The sequence below is a fragment of the Vigna unguiculata genome, chromosome 2 (genome assembly GCF_004118075.2).
Source record: "Vigna unguiculata cultivar IT97K-499-35 chromosome 2, ASM411807v1, whole genome shotgun sequence".
Lineage (NCBI taxonomy): Eukaryota > Viridiplantae > Streptophyta > Magnoliopsida > Fabales > Fabaceae > Vigna > Vigna unguiculata.
In genome coordinates, this window is record NC_040280.1 from 16,035,483 (window position 1) to 16,060,433 (window position 24,951).

Sequence of the window (24,951 nt, forward strand, 5' to 3'; positions counted from 1 at the left end):
ATGATTTAAAACATGTTTGAGCCTTTAATTATCTCATTCCAAGCATTTTACAAGTTTTGAGTGTGATATGCTCATTTAAGGTTTTCTAGACTACCTAGAATTAGGATTTATATTCTCCACTAGTTCTTTAGGAAAATTCACTGTTTTAGTAACTCATTAGCATCATATTAACCATGTATATATGGTAGAATCATGCATTTGCACACTGCTACACGTTTTGACCCTTGATCACACAAGCATGTGCATAATTGGCTTAGTTTTCTTACTTAAAAGTGGGGTTTGGATAGTGATTTCGTGCAACTATGATTGTTGGAGGGTTCTCACAGTTATTTTACCTATTATATCATATTGAAATGTGTTCAAAGCATTTACAACACTTGAAACTCATTTTTTGTCTTCATGTGCATTTTAGGCACTATTTACAAGCCATTTTGCACTTACTTTACTTGAACTAGTCATTTTTTAATTCTATTTATATTTTGTTCACTTGTTTGTTTCTAAAGTCCACTTGCATCATATTATCCATGGACAAAGGATGAGAATACCATTTTCATACCCCATTTTAAACCTCACACACTCAATTTCAAGAAAAATCCTTATTTTAAGTCTTTAAATATCTTTATGTGTTTGTTGTTTTGAATTGTTTCATTAGTATTATTGATTCATTTTAGAGTACATTTTGCTTTCCATTTACTAACAACTAACCCTTAATCTGCTTTTTACTAGTTTGAGACTAATTAGTTAGCCTAGTTTAACCTTGTTTTCTTGTATATAGGGAACTAACACTAATACATGAAAGTCTATTCTAACTAAATCTAAAATGTAGAATTAGATTATAGAATGGATAAAAACAAAACTGTAGTGAATATTCATTTCACACATAAAAAATTCACGTGTTACTCTAATCAAGACAACACCCCAACTCAAAAGCATGCAACTTTTGCATATGCTCAAAACTGCAACAGTAGAATAATGTTAAGAATATGATAGTAGTTATTTTTACACAACACATCAGTATAACTTGCTCTGTGACAGAAGTGAATCAAGATGAATTCATTCAATTATGCATAAGTGTTGAAACAAATGCATAGTATGCTCCAACAATGGCCCTTGGACAAATATGATGAATGAATTAAAGATGATGTTGAACTACATGAGCTTACGTGAATTATAATGGCACATTCAACAAGCATATATCACAACAACAAACCAGCCTAAAATATATCTGTGACAGTATTAATTTAGCACCTGGCAGCAACAAAATTATTGACCAAATTCATATCAAAGTGAATTGAATCAATGTAGTAAAAATGTGAGTGCATATGCAAAACTGGTATGATGCAGTTTGGATGTAGAACTCGTGAGAAGACTGATTCTAGTATACAGTAGAGAAACTAGACCTCAACAGCAGAGAAATTAGACCTCAACAGCACAAATTCTCATTAAATCACTCAAATGTAGGTTCAAACACTATATAGCAACAATAAACTAGCGACATAGCTACAACCAGCACCAAACAAGCAGACTAAAATAACCTAGAATCACATTATATTTAAATTTGTATGAATATGAAATGTGAATACAAATGCAGATTGGGTATTCAAATCACAAGTTAGATTGCATTTAGGATGATCACATTGCCTTTTCATACCTTGGCACACTTAGTTAGTATTAGCTTTTCATCAAACATCGTAGGTGCATTGTAATTCATGTAGGCATTTCATCAAACAATTTGCATTTTAATATATTCATGGCATTTTAATTTCGTTTGAGTTCAGTTTTAAAAGATTTTGATAGATTTCCTCATTTTCATAAGACAAGTTCAATAAATCATTCCTTTGCCTTTGCCTATCCTTCAGATTGATTGTTGGTTGATCACTATGACATATTAGTTAGTATAAGTGAGGAAATCAAGTTTTGATTAAATCTCTAGGCGATAAGAGGTTTATCAATAGGTCTTGAGTGCGAGGAGAAACAACGTTAAAAAGGTCGTGATAAACACCATAAAGATGTTGAGTGTCATTGGTGTACAATAATTTGACTTGTTTTCATATTTCATAACACGTGTCGTAGGCACTAAACATTTGTTTTAAAGAAGATTGAATGGGATTCTTAAGAACCATGCATAAGTGAGCCTCACTTCTCTTCCAACCGGGAAAATCATCAGGAGCAATATTGGTCACTTTGAGAGTACCCTTGACTCTTAAGCCAAAGTTTAACGTCGGGAGCCCAAGTTGCATAACTCTTGCCATCTAACTTATCAATGGCCTAGTGTACATTGACATGAGTAGTAAAGGCTGATGAGTCAAACATATTTGAGGTAGAAGAAATATCAGAACTATAAATCGCAGTTGGAGCGGAAGATGCCATGGAGGAGAGAGAGAAACCTTAAAAATCCAATGTGTTCCCATGTAAACACCAAGCATTGATCTAGAAAGAGCAGGTTGAGGCGAGTTCGTCAATGTTGATTGGTGTTAGAGCCAATGACGCACACACTACCATGCACAATTGAAGTGGACGACAGCTAAGATCATTGAACAATGCGTGGGAGGGCATTTGAACTTCGATGACGGCGAAATCAACAAGATATAGTTTGCCTGGTCGAGACAAGCAAAACTGTGTAGTCATCGATCAAAACTGGTCGTCTAATGGATGATACTAACAGAGGCAACGAAAAATAAATAGTAAAAGAACCTTAGGCTTTGGATACCATATTGAATATAGTGAATGGGTTGGAGATAATCTCTCTCTTGTGTAAAAATACACATAAGGTAATGTATTTGTAATAAAGGAGACATGGGCTAAGCCCAATATGCAAAATAAAGACTAATAACAAAGAAAATAGAGATAGAAGATAATGATAAGATATCAAAAATATCTAACAAACATTATTGTACCAACTATGTTGGATTCATAAGGTGTGTTGTAGTGTTATATTCAGATCTGACTCGAGTACTGCATAACAAAAGACCAAATTGCAAATATTTTTACAAAGGGCGTTACCAAGACCAAGGTTTGAACTACTACGCGTTATGCTTGGAATTACCAAATTTGAATCAAGGAAGAGTATTAAAATGTAATGCAAATTCTAGAAGAATCTAGAAAATCCTAAGATAAAAGTATTGAAATGTAGAAAAGCCTAAGTTAGAATGTAGAAAATGTAGAAAATGTAGAAAATTAAAAGTATTGAAATGTAGAAAATTATAAAAAAATCAAGAACATTCTACATAGGTAAAAATCTAGAACATTTTACGTAAATTCTAGTTAGAATGTTCTAGAATAATCATGTAAGTGAGATGGGGTATATAAATACCCATGTACTCCATTTTATAAAAAGGACAACAAGTAAGACAACATCTAACACACCATTCACAACTACATAACATACTACTTCTAACTACTACTTCAACATTCTACTATCTCCATAATTTTCTCTATCCCATCAATTATTCCTTTCACAACCTCAAAATGATATCAACCATTCTATGTGCTTTCTTTAGCTATAATATTTTTTTGTATTTACTATTGGCACAAATTTCAGAAACACCAGGGTTGGCGTCTCATGGTGAAGTATTTCCTTTATTCGAATACATGGTTGGTTTTCTTTGGAATTCAACTTTAGGAAGAATTTAGGTTCGATATGTTACTTTATATGTGCCTTTCATGTAAAAAGTTTTATTTTCTGAAAAGTGTTCTTCCTAAGAATTAATAGGTCTGAAGAATTTTTAAGATAAATTTACATGTTGTTTACAAGGCTTCTTGGGTTGTTGTTTTTCATTTGTGGATGTAGGGGTAGCTTGTTGTTTCCTCTTTTAATTGAGAAAAGTTTTTATTGGTGCTTCCTATGCTGGCTACTTGGAGACATACTTTCAAAACTCCTTACTAATTTATCTAACTGGTCAGTTAGTGATTAGTTTATTATTTCTGTTTTTTGTGTTTTAAGTAGATAAGTATATGTAAAATTTATATAACTTTTGATGATGCACATTCTTCATAACCAGACTAGAAAAAGGGAAATGAAAACATAGATATTTGGAAGTTCTCCACGAGATTGGTATAATGGATGGAGTTGCATGAAGACTTTGATAGCTAAGGGAATAATTATGAATTCAATCAACCCTGCTAAGTATGGGTTTCCATTGTGCACACTAATAAGGCTTTTTCTTCATTATATTAAGTTGTAGTTTTGTTTGGACTAATTGAGGCTTAAAGTATATATATTTATGATGCAGGAGGAACTAAGGTTAAGAAAATGTGGAGATTGAAGATAGGAGATGGAGGGAAGAGTCCATGCATATTCAACACAAACAAATTTGTAGGATGACAAATATTGGAGTTTGATTTTAAATTAGGAACGAATGAAGAGTGAGCCCAGGTGGAAGATGCTCGTCAACATTTCTATCAACAATGTAGATTGAGGTACCAAAAGAGATTACAAAGCTTAGAAAGCTACACCAATTTTTGGGTAGCCTAATATCTTTCATTACAATGAAGGATAATCTTGGAAGCTTGACATCGCTGGAAAAGATACATGTATTGAAAATAGATCTAGATGGAGTGGTGATTAGAAAGCTTGGAAAGCTAAAGCAATTAAGGTATTTGAGGTTTGTTAGTCTTAGGGGAAATCATGCTGCTACTCTTTGTTCCTCAATAAACGAGATGCCACTTTTATGGGTGTGAAGCAATTGACCTGCACATTAGGTCATCCTTGTCCAAACTAAAGAAAGCTTCACCTTTATGGTAATTTAAAAGACTTTCCAAATTGGATTTCATGACTCCAAAATATTGTGAAATTGTGTTTGGTTAAATCTAGGTTAACTAACATTCCATTGACACATATGGGAAGTATGCCACATATTTAGTTGCTATCTTTTGACTCTAACTCTTATGGAGGAGAAATTTTGCATTTTCAAATAGAGGATTTCATAAACTAAAGGAACTACAACTCAATGGTTTGGAGCAATTGAGCAAAATCTTTATTCATAGTGGAGCGCTGCAATCTTTGGAAAAGCTTAAGATAATGACTATTCCACAACTGAAGACGGTACCTTTGGCATTCAACACTTATAGAAACTCCAAGTTCTCAACATCTTATATATGCAAACAAAATTTCTACATAGGATTGACCTCAATGGAGGTGAAGAGCATTTGATGATCAAACATGTGCCCGATGTACATATTAGATGTGATCTCTTTATCTTTATTAAAAGTTCTATAGTTTATATCTAGAGATGACAAATAAACATGTCCCTGTGGGTATTGCCCGAACCCGTCCCCGTTTTGACGGGGAATCTCCACATTGACTGGGTATGGGTATGGGTATGGGGATGTACATATCCCCGCCATAATACCCGTCCCCGCCATATCTCCGTCTCCATTTAAAATTATTAAAATATTCATAATTAATTAAGTAACCATATATATATATATATATTTTTTTTTTTCTATTTTTTATTTCTTCTAATTATTTTGGTTTGTCATGAAACTCATTCCTATCTCAAATATATTTTTCATCTTATCATAACCTTTATGTAATTATGTTAAAATGATGTATGTGAATTAAAAAAATTTATGTCTCATATTTGAATATTTTTATTATTTTTTAATATTTTTATTTATTGTATATTTTTCTTTCACATGAGAATGTTTAATAGTCTCAATTTAAGTGTTTAATAGTATAAACTTTTCATTTACTAAGTAATATAAAAAAAATTATTTACTTATTGTTATTAATTTTTGTTTCATTTGAAGAACTTTTGTTTCGCTAAAACAATTTTCATTATTTCTCAACCATTGAGTATATATGTTGATATTTGAAAAGTTTTCTTAGATCTCTAAGGTATTTTTTATCTTATCATACCCTTACTTATACATTTGTTTTTCTTTGTGCGATTTTTTTCGATAGTCTCTCAAATTGTTTCTAAGACACAAATTTGTTAATTTTTTAATATTTTTATTTGTTGTTTATTTTAATAATGTACAATATTATTTCGATATATTTTATCTAATTATTTTTATTTTCTAACCCATTATCAATCATACTGTAATTTTTCACTATCATTGTATAAATAACGTTTATTTACTATAATATAAAAATTTGTCATGAATTTTTTTTACCACCAACCACATATATTGAAGTTCAAAAGGTATAAGCTATGTCAAAATTTTATTATTATGTTTATTATTTGTTTTTTGCGTTATTTTAATCAAGTGATGTATTATAACTTTTATTAGTGTATAAAAAAGATATTCATTAAAATTTTAAAAATTGAAGTAAACAAACATTTAAAATATATTTTAATTTGAATATTTTTTTCTATTTTTTTAAAAATATTTTTAAATTGTATCAACTAGGTTTTTGTAGTTTGCAAATTTAATAAATGTTTTGGTTTTGATGAATTGGTATTCTAATATAAAATGTAAACAATTATAATTTATTTCAAAGTATTTGATATCAAAGAAACAATCATCTTCCTATATTTGATAATATTATGTTTCTTTTACCGTAATTTTTTATTATTTTATAAAAATTAATTAAAATTAATATTGAAGTAGTAAGAAAACGGGTATGGGTATGGGTACGAGATTATACCCGTTACCCGGTGGGGATGGGGATGAGAAAAAAGCTTGATACCCGTTGGGTTTGGGATGGGGATGGGAATGAATTTTTTCTACGGGGATGGGTATGGGATAGTGAAACCTGTCCCTGCCTCCCCCCGTTGTCATCCCTATTTGTATCCAAAAAACTTTATTTTCTAATCTCAATACGTGAGAACGTCTTGTTTTAGTTTCTGTCCATATCAGTTTTAGTCCTTTTTATAAACTCCTTACATTAGACTAAAATGAATTATAATTATATTTTTAAGGACTAAACTGAAATCTTTATAATTATGAAGAATATAAGTTAACGTTTTTGTAACTACAGGAACCGAGGAAGAAATTAAACCTATTACCTAATCTCGTCCTCACAATCCTTGAAAAATTAAACATATTACCTAATTTATGTTCTGTTCATAGTAAGCATTTAAATTTGAAGTTTTTTATGTATGGAAATCAATGTTGCTTATTGTTGTTAGGATGATCTTTGGGCATGCATGGAGAAGTTTGTTCTGAATTTTGGTATTTTAATGAAAATGATGTTTATACCATTGTGAAGTGATATCCTTCACGACTTCCTTTAATAGCCAGAAAACCAATGAAACTTCATTGAATCATATTGAAATTCTTGTTTGTGCAGTTGCAGTGGAACCAAAACAAAACCAAGAAATTGAAGATTGAAACATAAATGATTCATAGAGGGCAAATTGGGCGTGTGCAACAATGTTAGGAGCCAACCATGGTTTAGTCTCATTTGCATCATTGGTGATGGGTGTTGGAGTTGTCAAGGAGTAATGCTTGGAAAACAATTTCTTTAACAAATTTAGTGTTATTTTACATTATTTTAGCTTCAAGTTGTAAATTTTGTATCTATATCCTATAGTGAATGTTATATTCAATATAATACAATCATTTTAGAATATTTGTCTTTTGTCTTTTTTTAATTGTCTCAGGTATTTATGTGCATTATAAAAAGCAATTTATGTGTATTAAAAAAATGCATTAAAAAAGACAACTGATGAAATTAACAGGCATTTGAAATCCCCATGAAAAACAACTAAAAATAAACATGAACGTAACATGGGTTTGAAAGCCCTAAGAAATAATGGAGGTTTGAAACCCTGGGAAGTAATAGGGTTTTAAAATCATCGGTAATTTATAGGGGTTCAAAATCGTCGGCAAATTATTCTTTCCTAGGGGTTACTAAAAACTGCTAGTAATCCATTAGTTATGTTGGTTTTACTAGGAGTAAGTCAAACTGCAAGTAATTCTTTTAATTGGGTTTAAAACCTCAAAAACGCTAAATATAACCCCAACTAAAACCAATTTTTGTTGTGGTGAAATGCTTACATATTTTATATAAATTCTTTAATGTGCATGTCATAGTTATTTTGTTGTATGTGTAATGATGAGTCTAGAACTAGACCTACTATAATCATATATTGTGAATTAGATTTAACATGCATTTTCTTGAGAGTCATTTATTGTAACTTCTTAAACTAGAAATAAGTGAATAAGTTGATTTTATCTTTTGAAGGTTGATTCATGTTGCTTTTTAGCCTTTTATTCTAATAGGTCTTGTTGAGATGTTTACTCCACCATGGCCTATAACAAATAATCCATTTGAAAATGGTAAGTTGTTTTGGTTGTTGATTAAGCAAATGATTAGATTTTAAATGGAACTTAGGTATAACAAAAGATATATTTGTTGCTTAATGGCTTCTTATATATACTCTTTTATAAAAAATGATGTTTCTTGTCTCTAGCTTTCATGTATTTCTAACAAGCATATATTTCTAAACTACGACTCAACTAATCCGGATACATGCATTGAGGTCGGATCCAGTCAGTTATGCACTTGTAGTGGCATCTCATGCTCTGCAGAGCGAGAGATTAAGAGTCAAAACTCTACCACATACAAGGTCAGTCCTTTAACACCTATGGTCAAGGAAAAACCCCTAGGCTAGGACCTCCTGCTCCTCTCACCACATACCCCATTCCTCTCTACTTGAGAATTTGAATGGTTATTAGAGCGTCAGGATAACTGTCAAGACAATCCCTACCTCAATGCATACACTACCACAATCACTACTAATCCTCCTTGGGTTAGCATTAACCAATCTCAACTCAGTCTCATACAAGCAATCTCATATCATATACTCATCATACATAATAATTACAAAGCTTCTATGATAACTAAAGTACCACCCAATTTAACTTAAAAATACAAGTTTCAGGTTCTGACACACTCGCCCAGCTAGTAACACTCGCCCAGCCACTGGCCCCAGCTCGCCTAGCTAGTACCACTCGCCCAGCCACTAGTCCAAGTATGGAAGTTCCTGACTTGGACATTAGCCCAACGAGTAGCACTAGCCCCGCCACTGGCCCATGCTAGCCCAACGAGTATGCGAATCTGCATAATTATGCATATTAGTGTTCTGCATAATTCTGCAAATAAACTAATTCGCCCAGCGAGTAGGCTCGCCCCGCGAGTCAGCAAATCTGCATAAGTCTACAGAAACTGATTTAAGCAAAATTATACCTATTCAACCAGTCCATACAACTTCAAAACCTCCACCAAAGACCATTCGAGTATCAAACATTAATTCTATCAAAATATTCACATCAATTGCATCCAATTGCACCCATAGCATACAATTATTCTCAAACAACATATAAAACATAAGCATTTATCATTTTCAAACATCACAACTCAATTCACCTATCATACACATCAGCCAATTACATAATAATCATATAATAACATTCTTAACAGGTTTGTGAGACATAATAGACATTAGCTTCCCTTACCTGGTTTCCTGCTTAAACAACTCTATAAACGTCAAACGTCTCTAACTCCACAGGATGCTCTATCTACATATAGAAACATCACAAGAACGATCAGGACATATCATTATGATCATTGATTAGCAGAGACTCATATTGATAAATAAAATAGCACATGCAAGCGAAAGAGGGCTTACATGCCATAGAAAACAGAAAAGACCAAAAAGACAGCGGAAACTTAACTTACACGAACGGAGAAACTGATCGGTCCAAATTGAAGAGCTCGCCGAGAGGATCAATCCTACGGTCTCGGTTCTTCAATTAGACGATCGGAAAGATAGAACTTTTAGAGAGAAGTCAGAGAGCTCTAGAAAAGTGGTTTCTAGAGAGATGATGTGTTTTAAAATAATGAAACTCGTTTATAACAATTCTATTTATACTAAAACCTTTTTAATATTAAAATAATCGAGTCTCACTATTTTTAAACCACTATCACTTCTAAAATACCATTTTCTAGGATTTTACATTCTCCCCAACAAGAAAAATTTTCGTCCTCGAAAATTCACTCATCATGTAGAAGAAAACTATGCTCTCTTCATTTTCTCTTATAACAACCACCTAGACTTGGCTGACGTAACACTTCAACACTTGAACTCACTGAAAAATTTGCCTCTATGCCAAGCGATATAGTGTTCAATAGTGTAGATTGATCTAGCCCTTTCTCTCACAATAACTTCTCAACTCCAAACCTCAAACCTGAAAGATCTTTTATGTCTTGAACAACCAATTAATGTATGATATACCAACTCACCTTCCATAAGTTTCATCATAAATCTTGTAGGTTCTTACCAAAATATAAAGATGGTCTCAGATCTTCAACTTAACATGTTAGTTATCACTTCACCTCACCTTATCCCTTTCTTGAAACATCACTCCACTGACTTGATCACACACGACTTCTGATCTACTGCCACACATTAATAACCTTAGCCACTCTTATTCATAAATACCCTTATAACATCTTGCTTCCTTTACTTACTTTGACCAAGGATAACAAAGTTCACAACCAAGTTATTCCACTTCCAACTAAAACTTTTAACCGTTGCAACCACTAGATTTTCTCGGCACTCCATCTTCATCAATAAACCACTGACTTGTAACCATCCCTTAAAAGAAATCTTAGAACCACATATTTTCTTGACTTGAAATTTATAGTTTGATTGGTAGTAACTCTATGATACATTTCAAACTAGGATTGTCCACTTGGCTTTTTCTCAACCATTTTGAGAAACTTAATAGTTTTAGTCAAATAACTATACTAATGACACCTTTTCATCACTCCACTTCTCAACTCAGATTCCTATACTTCACCAACTCTTACTCTTACCTCATCAAACCAAATCTTTGACCCATTTTCCTGGTTAAGCATCCCCTCTTACTTTCTCACTTCTAAGTTGGCATCCCATCGTGAAACCATAACTTTGTTCATCTTCTAATTTTCTTGTCCGACTTCCTTTGTGCAACTTCACACTTCTGGCTTTGGATGATCACTGAACGCCTTTTACTAGTCCACATACTAATGACACCTTTTCTATTTTTAGAGAACTAGTTATCACATCAACCACTAGGTCATGAGTACAAAATTACTTCTCCTCATGTACTCCCACTATTGATAAGCATGCCCTATCATCATTCCGCTGCGCGACTCTGATCAACAAGCATTCTCACATCTAGTTATTTAGTCACTAAAGACCTCAAAGACTTACTTGTACCAAGAATGATCAACTTTGAAACGCCAATTCTGCTCTTCTTCAACATCTTGACGAAACTCTTCATACATGAGAAACTTGCCACAAAACCTTGATAACAACAACAACCTACTTGAAAAAACCTTGCTTAGAGTCACTCTTAGAACTTCCTTTCCTTCCGCATGTTTCCGCTCCTTCTAATCATCCATCATAGAAGATTCACCTCTTTTAAACACACTTACGCTTGTATATCTTAACGTACCACCACTTCTCTTTCCAAATTGTTATGTTGTAATCCTTAAGGTGACACACTACAACTGAACCACTAACTACTCCACCTATCGTCTCTACTCCACGCTTTTAGAACAAACCCTCCAGTAAGGAACTATTGACATTGATTCTGCTTCAAACTCCAATGCAATAACAACCTCACTGCTTCAAGGTTAGATCTAGTATCTGCTTCAGAACATACCCAAAAAAGTTTCTCCAACACAAAGATCTCTCACGTCTGTTCTTCAATGGCCTTTTCTAGATAAACACTCATAAATGTAACACTTTGTTTTCTCTTTTCAACATTATACCATACTTGATGCACATCCACTTACTCACCTTCTTGAAACAAGGAACATGACTTCCTTTGACATCACAATCCTCAAGAATGAGCTTGGAAAGAAACCCAATTACCCTGGAGATTATACTCCAAACTTTGCTAAGGAAACAATTTACGTTGACTTTCAGTTTGAATCCTTTGATCACCACGAGACAAACTACACACCCAAGAAAACTTCACTTGTCTGCAACTGTAACAAAACCACTAACTTAAAATCTAACTCCCCTCTTGTAGTTAACCATGACTCATTTACCATATCAACGACAGTAAAAAATATCCTAGCCTAAGCGAAACTCAAACCTTTAGTCCAGCCACCACCTTTATACCTTGTATCCTTGAATCTAATCATTTGCGCTCACTGTTCCAGCAACAACTACAATGAACACCATCTCGACCACTCTTGACTTTTCTTCTCCTTGACTGTGCTCTTTCTTTACTAGTTTCTGCCATTCTCACAAGATTAAACTCAACAATGCGCTTCATCTTTCAATACTTGAATTCCTCTTCCTCATACCAAGGTCAATTTTTTTTTCTTCTCATGTGAACTACTTTCTTTGCAACATCCCTACTATACTTGACTTTGACGCTGCTACCAACTGAAAAGATCTAATCATCTTTTTCTGATTTTTTTTAACCTAGCATAAAACTTTTATGCCACCTCAATATCATCCACAATTTGTTTCTCCATCTACTTAGGAAACATTAGCCTACCTGATTGATCCTCAAACTCTACTCCATCTTAACCTCCCACAAGAGATTTGTCGTCTTTACACACATTCGGTGTCTCCTGCTTTTCTTAACTCTCTCTGTGCCACACAACCTCATTATCCTGCGACCTAGGATCTTCCATCTGCTTCTCTTTTACCAATCCAAGAAAATCAATGGATATGGTCATATGACTATATCAAATGACATTTCTCCTCGAACCTCTTGTATTTGCATATCTCTGAACCTGAACACTACCCGAAGGTAAAACCAAGTTAATTTTCTCAAACATTGTTTCACTGGCACACACTGATATCTTCCCCTATGCTAACCTCTAGACTTAACTCCTTTTGTAAAGCTTGTGGTATCTGATCCCAAGAACTTGTCTTAAACCTCTTTCATTCCACACGTTGTTGCTCAACTCCAACATCTTAGTCTACACACCAAAAACATAGCTTTCCCTCACTCATCGATAAGCATCATACAACAACTTCATATCTTTGAGGCAAGAAGTTGTTTCAGAGATCCCTTCCAACCTTCATAAAGGTTAGTAGGTCAAGTTGACCTTGAATCTGCATCTCTTTATCACTATAGACACTAAACACAAGGCACAGAAGTGCAATGAAGACAAACCATAACATAAAAAACAAAACTCTAACGTCTACTAACAGCCAAAACCTTTGGTCTATCACTCTTATATCCCCAAACCATTAGAATTAAGAAAGGAAAACTACCTCTGATCTAGTCATGAGTGTGCACCCTCACTACTATATCAAGATGTTTTCTGTTGTTAATACTTCTAGTTTCACAAACGAATTCTACTAAACCTGAGTACTTAAACCTACAAGACATGACGAACCCACAACCCTCAAGTCATCCTAAGGACGAACTGCTCTGATACCAAAATGTGACATCCCAATTTTAGCAGCTTAAAACTAATAAAATAGGATATTCCACCTTAGTATTCAAAACAAATAAACAAATGTATAAAGTATATTAATACAGTCTTACAAATGATCAGACTATATAAATATATGTTATACATACCAAACCTTTCTAATCCTAAACACAAGCTAACAACTTACAACAATTTCTCATTGAGACCTCCTTCCGACCTAAAAGATGACTCCTCAACCTCTAGAGGTGCCTCTGAAACAGCATCCACCACTGCTCCCACCGAATAGGTGATCATCGTAAAAGGAAAACATACAACACAAGACAAAAACACAGAAGAAGGGTAAGCTAATGACTTTTAAAGAATTTTCTTAAACCATATAATATTGATATATCTACAACTACAAACAAGCATATATCAGTCAATTACAGAATAATCATATAATAACATTCTTAACAGGTTTGTGAGACATAATAGACATTAGCTTCCCTTACTTGGTTTCCTGCTTAAACAACTCTATAAACGTCAAACGTCTCTAACTCCACAAGATGCTCTATCTACATATAGAAACATCACAAGAACGATCAGGACATATCATTATGATCACTGATCAGCAGAGACTCATATTGATAAATAAAACAGCACATGCAAGCGAAAGAGGGTTTACATGCCATAGAAAACAGAAAAGACCAAAAAGACAGCGGAAACTTAACTTACACGAACGGAGAAACTGATCGGTCCAAATTGAAGAGCTTGCCGAGAGGATCAATCCTACGGTCTCGGTTCTTCAATCAGACGACCGGAAAGACAGAACTTTTAGAGAGAAGTCAGAGAGCTCTAGAAAAGTGGTTTCTAGAGAGATGATGTGTTTTAAAATAATGAAACTCGTTTATAACAATTCTATTTATACTAAAACCTTTTTAATATTAAAATAATCGAGTCTCACTATTTTTAAACCACTATCACTTCTAAAATACCATTTTCTGGGATTTTACAGGAACTATAGCTAACTATGATCCTTCTAGCATTTTTAATAAAAAAAAAGAATCATAAGGAATAGCAAAATATATTAAGTTTCCATTACCTAATGATGTATAAAAATCTACCTTCTAATATCTACCTAATTTCTATATGTGTGAATTGGGAAGAATGAGATGGTATGGATTCAACATGGAATACGAATGGGAAGTGGTTACAATGGTTGACATGGGGTTTGAATGCTTGATTATTGTTATTTGATTGTTTGAATATATTTGTTATGGGTCAGTGCGTAATTCCTTGAAATCTCTAGGTGAGATTTCAAGGTCGTGCTTCAGTGGTCGGGACGTAATTCCATGACTCCTGTTAGTGGGTGTTCATGGTGGTGCCCCATCCGTATAATTTGGTAAGGATTCAAGGTAAGGTTGCATCTTGACACTCTAAGGAGTCAGTTAGTCTCACTTAGAACGAACTGACTCTTGTGGTGAGAGTAGTAGGAGGCCTGAAACTCATTAAGGGCTAACCTTGTGTGTAGGGGATTGAAACATTATAACAATTGTAACACTTAGCTCAGGGGTGAACAGCTCAGGGGTGAGCAGAGGTATCCACCACAAGTGCAAGCATCCGCTGAATCTGACTAGATTATACATATCCGGATGAGTTCAGTCAGAGTCTAGTGTATTGCTTGAGAAGTCATAACATGATTGGATGATATATGTACTGCTTGGATCGTGTAATATCATGTGATTGCTTGATGTATGGTATCTACTCTAGCTTACCCTGTTTGCTTGTTTGATTGTCTTGTATGTGGTCATTCTTCTTTTTGATGATCATCAACTTGTTAATGTGAGCAGATGCGAGAGACACTCGAGGTCAACCAGGAAGAGATGATTGCGCTGCATAGTCTGTCTGGGTTGGACATCACATTTTGTTTGGGCTTTTCGTTAGGGTTATGGCCTATGTATTGCTTTACTCTTTAATACCCTATCATCTATTGTTAGTCTTTGGTTCTTGTATTCTGTTATGTTTTGGCATCATGGTGTGCCTCGAATACTGTAAGGAGTAAGGTTTAAATTCTTGGAATGCGTTTCTACATTTTTTTGTGTGGCGCTTCCATTAATTATTTTTATTAATTAAATGGGGTGTTAAAGTTCCAAAATAACATACTTAAAAACATGTTTTGACTAATGAAGAGAAAATGGACAAAGTGTGTTAATAAATACATTCTTATATATTTTCCTTCTAGCATTTTTAATAACAAAAAAGAATCATAAGGAATAGCAAAATATATTAAGTTTCCATTACCTAATGATGTATAAAAATCTACCTTCTAATATTTCCTAATTTCTTTATGACCTATTGTTATTGCACAAAAATATTGTGCTATTTTATGTGTGGAGAAAATATTTTCTGTTTCAATTTATATACGTGTATGATCTACTGTAACAATTCAGTTGCCTCAACTTTTAACTTCCGAGTTAATTTTAGCTTCAAACGAGAAGGGCCATTGAATGAAAATAACTCTCCTAGATATATGCAATGTTTCAAACTTAGAGTCCCTAATGTTCTGTACCTCTTATAAATTGAGTTGCAATTGTGTATTCATCAAAACAAAAAAAAAAAAAAAAACATAAAAAAGAAAATAACTTCAAATATGGCCTCAAAACCTACAAGATTTAGCATTCAGCTGACTCTGATGGTAGTTTTTCTGACAACCCAGGTTGTGTTGTCTGCCGATACACCAATGCCTTCTGATAAGACTCAATTAGGACAATGGTTTTCAAATAATGTAAAGCCTTTAAATAACAGAAAGGGTACTCTAGACAGTCAATTAGTAGCTGCTGAACAAGGTCAGACGGTGATTAAGGTAAGGCAAGATGGCAAAGGGCAATTCAAGACCATCACCGATGCCCTTAAAAGCATACCTAACGGGAACAAGAAGCGTGTAATTTTGCATATTGGACCTGGAACTTACAAAGAGAAAATCGTTGTTCCAAATAACAAACCTTTCATCACCTTCTATGGGACCCCAGGGCAAATGCCAACATTGACCTATGGAGGCACGGCAAAACAATATGGCACTGTTGAAAGTGGGACATTGTCTGTTTTATCAGACTATTTTGTGGGGGCAAACATAATAATCCGGGTTAGTATACTATGAATGCCTCAACATTTCTGTTAAAAAATTTCTTATGTGGTTTACGAATTTGATGTTTTAGAACTCCGCACCAAGACCTGGTCTAAACACGGTAAAAGGTCAAGCAGTTGCATTACGAATTTCTGGAGACAAAGCCACATTTTATAATTGCCAGATTTATAGTTACCAAGACACATTATTGGATGATGCAAATAGACATTTTTTCAAAGACTGCTACATTCAAGGAACTGTTGATTACATTTTTGGAAGTGGAAAGTCATTATATGTGGTATATAAAAATTCCTAAACTCCATTTACATTTAATATATGGTGCTCAAAATATAGTTTCAATAAATATTGAGGTTTTATTTTCTGATGCAGAATTGTGAAATAAGAACGCTAGGTGATTCAGGGCTTACTTTTATAACCGCACAAGCAAGAAAAAGTAAGAAAGAGGACAATGGCTTCTCATTTGTCCATTGTGAACTTACTGGAACTGGAACAGGTGCTTACTTGGGAAGAGCATGGTTTGGTTATTCCACAGTGATCTTTTCTTACTGTAACATGGGCAACATTTTCAACAAGGCAGGGTGGAGTAACAATAATCACAAGGAATATGACAAGTAACTTTCTAATTTAATTTTTCATGACAATGGTTTTGTGATGCATAATACTTCCTATTTCTTTGTTTTAATTATAAACTTCTAAACAATATTTCGTTTTCATACTTGATCAACTGCAGAACTCTTTATTTTGGAGAGTATATGAACACAGGACCTGGTGCAGATGCCACAGGGCGTTCTCATTTGACAAGGAAACTTAAATACGCAGAGGTTAAGCATTACCTTGGTCTTGGTATGATAGAAGGCTCAAAATGGTTACTTCCTCCTCCCAAAGTATGATTAATTACTACTACTCAACACATTCTAGTGCATCATGAATTGCTGGAATATTGGTCACCTTCTCCGATTGTGGTGTCCTATAATTTATTTCGTCTAGCTTAGTATTTTCAAATTATAGGTGAGATCATTGTATATTATGATTAGTCCATAGCCACCTAGTGCATGCATAGTCTTAACACCCTTCAGAAAATTCATCACTCAAGAAACCTTCTCGTTCTTATTGCATAATACTTTTAAATTAGTTATTATGCCCTTGTAATTACGATTATAATATGAATTATATTTTAATTTGAAGCCCTATTGTGATTATATTTGTAATTAATTAAATACATAATCAAATTGAAATTGAAGATGGTGAACATCAACAAAGTAAGTTGCACGTACAATAAATCCTTCTCAATATTGTAAAATTATTGCATCAACATTATAAGAAATACGTTACTAAGCTACTGAATTTAACTACCTAAATAAGGTGCTTGAAATTCAGTTATCAAATTCAGGTACTAAAATAAGTTTTGAATAGGATTTACAAGAATAAGTTATATCTGAAGTAACTTTTAAATAATATGTGGATAAAAGTATTTTACCTATATGCTTAAAAATAAATTATTGAGTAGAAATTCAAAATAAATAAAATTAAAAACAACAATAACTAAAGACGCAAAGTCACTCTAGAATGTATTTCCATTAATATATTTCTTTAAGTAAAACTTAAATAAGTATTATTTATCAATTATAATTATATAAAAGAATTAAGATTAAAATCAATAGACATACAGTTACGTACATTTACTTAAGATGAAAATATAAAGATTTGGTTTGAGATTTTCCTTCGTTATTTTAAAAGACAATTATTTAATAAAACATTTAAAATAGATAAAATCATGTTGAAAATACAAAAATTGGGTGTGAGATTTTCCTTCATTGTTTTCTCTCTCGGTGTCTCTTTTATTTTTTTTTTTCTTTTTCTCACTCCACCTTCTTTCTATAAGTTCTTGCCTGATATCTCTCCTCCTTTAAATATGAGCTCATTTCACAATAGTTGACGAATTAGGAAATATTTTTATTCGATTAGATTTTTAAATAAAGTTTCTATTTACTCTAAAGGCATTTTTAATCTTTTTTCCTTAAGATTTTGTTATTAATTTTGGTGGAATCAGTTGAGAAAAATATATCCTCTCAACTTATTTTTGCACACACCAAAATTTGGTTATTGTTCTTATAGAGCCAAATATATAATTTATAAAGACTTCAACTCCAAACACTCCTAGATTCAATTATACACTCTTGATTGCTATGATTCGGTAGTCCTCCTCTCTAGGGTACTCATTCTCTTCCCCAGTGTCAACACCCAATTTCATCTCGACATATAAAATGTTTAAAAGAAAAATAATAGTAAGAAAAATAATATTAAATGGAAAAATAATAAAATAATTAAAATAAATGAAGGAAAGCATATTAAAATAATTATTGTTGAGGTTTTAATTCATCTATGTCTTTTATCCTTGAAACAAGTAAAAAGTAATGATTTTAAATCTATATGCATGTTGATCATATGAGTTCAAGGGTTTTTAAATTTAATTGAGACTTTACTTTGATTTTATTTAGAAACTTTCATGTGATTGAATGAGTTTTTACCAATAATTGAGACTTTACTTTGATTAAAGGTATTTACTCTAATTAAAATTAATCGAGACTTTACTTTGATTAATTAAGCTTTTTATTTGGTGAGGAGATTAAAGAATAGACATGATTATGCATAGTAAAATTTGATTGAGACTGTACTTTGGTTGAATTTACTATGGATAATCTAAAAGTTCTCACTTTTAATTGAGACTGTACTTTGGTTAAAAGTGAGAACGCCAACAAATTATTTGAGACTTTACATTGATTAATTTGCAAATCTACAACAATAATTAATTGAGCAATAATCTTTAGATAACCGATGATGAATCTATTTTGAAAAAACAATGGAATCAATCTATTTTCTTTACTATTGTTTTTATCTCCTTTTATCTTTTCTATTTCTTTCTTGTTTATCTTAATCCTCTTATATTTTTATTATTTTCTTTGACTAACTCTTTTGTATAGATTTTATAAGAACTAATTTGTTAAAAAGAAATTTTGTGTTCGTTGGGAGACGACTTTAGGTTACTTTACCCTTTTTATTTTATTGACTACTATCTTAACAAGACTGAAGTTGTTATAGATAAGTAGTATTAATTTGATCGCGTCAACGACAACGTTATCACCTAGGTCTTAACTCATATGCTAAGTGGTAAGAAACCTATAGGGTGTAAATGGGTTTTTAAAATTAAATACATTATTGATGGGACTAAGAGAGGTGTAAGGCTAGGTTAGTTACTAAGGGGTATTCTCACCTTGAAGGAGTTTTGACACTTTTTCGCCTATTGCTAAACTAAGCACTTTAAGAATTCTTCTAGCCCTTGCATTTGCCAAAAACTGGCACCTACATCAACTTGATGTTGATAATGCTTTCCTTCATGGAGAGCTAAACAAAGAAGTTTATATGACACCCCACCTAGGTTGAATATATCTAAACAGGGGCAAGTTTGTCGTTTAACCAAATCCCTATATGGTCTCAAGCAAGCAAGCCGACAATGGTTTGCCAAACTATCTTCTTCTTTTATAATACTTGGATTTTTTCAGTCAAAATCTAACCATTCTATTTTTGTTTAGAAATCTAGTGATACTTTTACTACTTTACCAATTTATATAGATGACGTGATTTTAACTGGGAATTCCATGGAAGTCATCAACAAAAGTAAGAATTTATTCCATCAAGCTTTTAGAATTAAGGACCTTGGCAAATTAAAATTTTTCATTGGCTTTGAGGTGGCTAGAACAAGGAAAGGAATTCACTTATGTCAGCGGAAGTGTGCTTTGGACATCTTAATCAAAACTTGAATGCTTAACAGCAAACCATGTCTGGCCCCTCTTGTGGGTGACACTAAAGTCATTTTTGACACTAGTAAACCTACTTGCAAAACAGAATCTTATCAACGTTTAATAGGGAAGCTTCTCTATCTCACTCATTCTGGGCCTGATATTAGTTTTTCTGTACATTTACTCAGCCAATTTGTGCAGGGACCAACCATACACCATCACCAAGTTGCTTAACATATCCTCAGATACATTAAGGTTGATCCAGGTCATGGTATTTTCTTCCCTGCTGTAACTGATATCCAGATTAAGGAATTCAATGACTCTAACTAGGCTACATGCCCATAAACCAAAAGAAGCGTTACTGGTTTTGCATATTTCTAGGTGGTTCGTTGGTCTCCTGAAAGACTAAGAAGCATAGCACCATCTCTAGGTCCTCTTTAGAAGATGAATATATGGATCTTGCAACCACTACATGTGAGATCTAGTGGATTAGCTATATCCTCCAGGACTCACAAGTTCAAACCAATCTCCTTGTTGTGCTATGATAGTCAATCAGCAAGACACATCGCTCACAACCGCACCTTCCACGAACCTACCAAGCACATTGACATTGATTGTCATGTGGTTTGCAAAAGGATTCAACATAACTTGTTTCGTCTTCTTCCGATTCGTTCAGACAATCAACTTGCTGACATTTTTACCAAGGTCCTCCACCGCACCAATTACAAAGCAAACATTTCCACGCTTGGGATGCTGAGCATTCACCATCCAGTTTGAGTTAGTTTTTGTTGGTATCACGGAGCGAAATGTTTGGCGTTTGGGCAAAAACCAGGAGGGAGGGTGAATGGGTTCTTAATAAAAATTATGCTTTCAAAATTTTCCCTTTTAATATCAAAGATCAATTAAAATTCTTTCCTTTATTTTAATAAACATAATAAAATAAAGAGAGTAGAGAAGAGAAAATTGCACAAAGTATTTATACGAGTTCGGATCAAAAGACCCTACGTCCAGTTGTTAATCTCTAAAAAATGAGATTAATTCAATCACTAAAATAAACCAAACTTACAATCAATGATAAGAAAGATTAGGGTTTAGAAAACACCTCTCTTGAATCACACAAGAGATGAAGACACCTTCCTTGAAATCCACAAGGGATGAAAACACCTTCCTTGAATCACACAAGGAATGAACACCTCCTTTGAATCACACAAAGGATCATCGACTTCTCCTAGCAATAGTAGTAGCACTCAATCACTCAAGATCCCACTTGATGAAAGTTATCGCTCTACCCCTACTAGCTTTTTTAAAGTCTTCCCACAGAGAGTTCTCAAGTACTCAGACTTCTCTAACTTCTGTATTTTAATAATGAAAGCCTACCACTCTATTTATAGAAGCCTATTTAGAAATTAGGTTAATGTTCCTGCAGAAGAACAAATAAGATAGATTAGGCACAAGCGTCACCTTACCATGTAGCCCGCTATCTCCTCAGTTGGCCTCTTCCCGGTCGATACATGTTAGCTTGGACCCAGGAGGGGTTACTTGCAGAAGAGTCTCCGAAGCTCAAGTAAGTCAAAATTCTCCTAAAGTCAAATCAGTGATTAATGAATACGTACCTTTAATTGCTGGGGTCCATGTGTATTTATAGAGCATTAATGATGTCTTATCATCCCATGGGCTAGGCCTTGACTTGGGCTCTAACTTGGGCTGTGAGTGGGCCTGGGCCCTAACCCAGACCCTTAAGGTTTATTGAACGCGGGGGCTTCCATCATACTGAGTTTATTGAAGTGGTCGGCCTAGGCTCTAATCTTATCGGATATGCTGGAGTAGTCGGTCTAGGCCGGCTACTTCCCTTGATGGCTTATGTTGGTGATATGAGGTGTAGGTTGTCCCCTTAGATGTTTAGTTTAGGTTAAAACCGGTACAGGTTAGGCTAACTCGGCCTAGGCTGGATACTTGGCTGCCTTGATATGCATATTATTTACTTATTTGGTCGAGTTTGGCTAGGTGCGGTACACCAGTCCCCCAGCCTTGTCCGATATGAGTTGTCAGCCAAGGGTGATATGTGTTAATATGCTAGCGGAACCGGCTAGGTGTGATACACCAGTCCCCCAGCCTTTAAGTGTGGTGAACAGTGTTAAGGCTAAGAATTTGTAACTGTCAGAAGGTAGGTGAAGGGGTGTCAGTTGGTCAAATCGAAAAAGTTTTGGCGCCGTCGTTTTGAAGTGTCATATCCTTCGTAATGATGGTGTCGATTGGTTTGGGGTATCATTTTGGCGGGACGATTTTCGTCGTTTGAGATCGTAGACTATAAATATGGATTTGAAAATAGATGGGAGGTTACTTGTTTCATTTGCGAGAATTCTGAATCCAGAGATCTTGTGCACGTAATACTGTCCGACTAGTTCCCACTTTCGACCGACATCTTCTCGTAAAAAACAAAACCAGGTATGTCTAGTAGTGATAGCATGTCTACGTTTAGTAGTAGCGAGAGTACTGAGTCGGAGAGGAGTAAAGATAGGTTGCTTGGTGACGAGGGTACGAGTTCTATGGCTGGTACCAGTGGGATGCTAGTGGAGGTTGTGAGGGAGGTTCGGGAGGATCCCCCCGAAGAGTTAGAGGAGAGCAACTGGCCGGCGAAAGGCGGCTACGGGTGAGTGGCTGGTGATGTTCGTGATCAGTCGTCTCTGTTCAGGTGGTCCCGCTTACTGAACTCTTGGTTGAATTGCACACTTGTTATCTCCAAGGGTGTCAGTAGGGGTATTGTTTCTTTGGAGAGGGTCAGTGCTATCGACCGGGTATGCCACGGGCAGGAAGGGGCTACCGAAAAGTTCTTCTACATGTACATGTCCCACTTCTCTCAACTTCATGTACGATTGCCGCTAGACGATTTTACCATGGGCGTGTTGCGGGCGTTGAATGTGGCACCCACACAGCTGCATCCGAACAGTTGGGCTTATTTGCAGGCTTTCCGCATCCTGTGCCAGTCTTTATACTTGGAGCCCACTCCTTACGCTTTTTTGTATTTCTACGATACTAGACCTCGGCGGCTGGTTACTTAGCTATCCTTGATAAGTCGCCCTAGCATCAGCAGACTGGATGCCTTCTCCTAGTTTTTCAAGCATTTCAAGGATGGGTACTTCAAAGTCGTCGTCAAGGAAGGGGGTAAATCTCATTTTTTGAATGCGGATGGGAGTACCAAGTTTCCCTTTAGCTGGACCAACAATCCTTCTCGATATAAAGACATGGGAGTGGAGGAGTTGTCGGCTGGTGATAAGGAGGTGGTGGGGATGTTGTTGAAGTTTGTGGATAAGTTGCCCACTAAGGGCCTAGTTAGGGTTTATAATTCGGTGCATTCGATAATAGATATTGAAGGTATCTGCTTATTACTTAAGATGTGTTAATAATGCTAAGTTGTTTTGATCCGAGTCGTGATATGTTATTGCAGGGCATATGGCGCAATCTGGCAAGAAGAATCTGGCGCTCTTTCAATCATTGAGGAAAGAAATGGCCGCTAAGGCCAAGGCGGCTGGGAAAGCTGATTTTCCCAACCTGCAGGAATCGGTGGTGGAGGTGCACGTACATGGCGGGACAAAAAGGAAGGCTAAGCTTCCGCCTCGACCCGGGAAGGGCAAAGATGTGAAGAAGATAAGGGCAGCTATTCTTGGAACGGCTAGCGGGGCGGGGTCGGCTAGTGGGGAGAAGGGGCCTGAAGCCGGGTTGATCGAGTTGCCGGAGATATCCGTTAGGAAGGATATCTCGATCGACCTCCCGGATACCGTTGTTAACTCTATCGATAATATGGACGTGGACCATATTGTGAGAACCATGGTAGAGTTTGGGAGCAAGGCCTTAGTCCTGAGCCGGTGTGTAGGGTCTCTTTACAGAAGGGAAGTAAAGGAGGTTGGGGAGTTGCAGGGTAAGGTGGATAAGCTGGAGGAGGAGAAGGCGGCTTTAGAAAAGGAGAAAGAAGGCTGGTAAGCGGAGAGGAAAAGGCTGGCAACATGGAAGGTGTGTTGCTTGGATTCTGAGGATAAACTGAACAAGCGTATAGGGGAATTGGAGGAAGACTATGAGGACCTGAAGGATAAGTATGATGGGGTTGTTGGGGAACTTGATGATTTGAAGAACAGCGTCATCCAGGAGCATATCAATGGTTTTGAGAAGGGGTTGCGGCAGGCGGCCTTCTTCCATCCAGATGTACACGTCTCGAATTCAAGGTTCGATGTAGATAAGGACATAGTTGATGGAAAGTTGATGAGGGAGAATGAGGGGGATGCTGAGGAAGTGGAGGAGAAGACGACAGAGGGAGAGAGGAAAGCGGATGAGGCTGCAGAGGTGGCCCATGATTTAGTAGAGTAGGACATTGATTTTTTAAATTTGTAAAAGTATTATTGAGCCTATGTCTGTATTATCTGGTATAATATGTTCGTTGCGTTGGTACATTTATTTGCGTTCATGCTTAATGTGATTAGTCTCTGTATGTTATCGAATTTTGACGATTTGTGGTGTATGTTATGTATGGCGTAAGCGATTGTATGTTTAAGGGTGTTCGACCCGGGTCGCTTACTTGGGGTAAGGGTGGGGAACTTAAACGAATTGACCATGAGTAAAGGGTGTTCGACCCAGACCGCTTACTTGGGGCAAGGGTGGGGAACTTAAACGAATTAACCAAAAGTAAAGGGTGT

The 24,951-nt window shown here is 35.1% G+C and overlaps 1 protein-coding gene across 1 annotated transcript; it reads left to right on the forward strand.

The window, feature by feature from the left end:
- Positions 1-15,949: 15,949 nt before the first annotated feature.
- LOC114174350 (putative pectinesterase 63) lies at positions 15,950-17,653 on the forward strand. The gene is made up of 4 exons (XM_028059187.1): positions 15,950-16,466; positions 16,540-16,746; positions 16,839-17,080; positions 17,200-17,653. Exons 1-4 carry the CDS (start codon positions 15,975-15,977, stop codon positions 17,357-17,359), a joined length of 1,101 nt encoding a protein of 366 aa, XP_027914988.1. The 5' UTR covers positions 15,950-15,974; the 3' UTR covers positions 17,360-17,653.
- The last annotated feature ends 7,298 nt before the right edge of the window (positions 17,654-24,951 follow it).

Coding starts and splice junctions, on each gene's coding strand:
- LOC114174350 (XM_028059187.1), top strand. CDS start 15,975: ATGGCCTCAAAACCTACAAGATTTAGCATTCAGCTGACTCTGATGGTA. Junction 16,467..16,539: donor GGGCAAACATAATAATCCGG/GTTAGTATACTA, acceptor TTGATGTTTTAG/AACTCCGCACCAAGACCTGG. Junction 16,747..16,838: donor GTGGAAAGTCATTATATGTG/GTATATAAAAAT, acceptor TTTCTGATGCAG/AATTGTGAAATAAGAACGCT.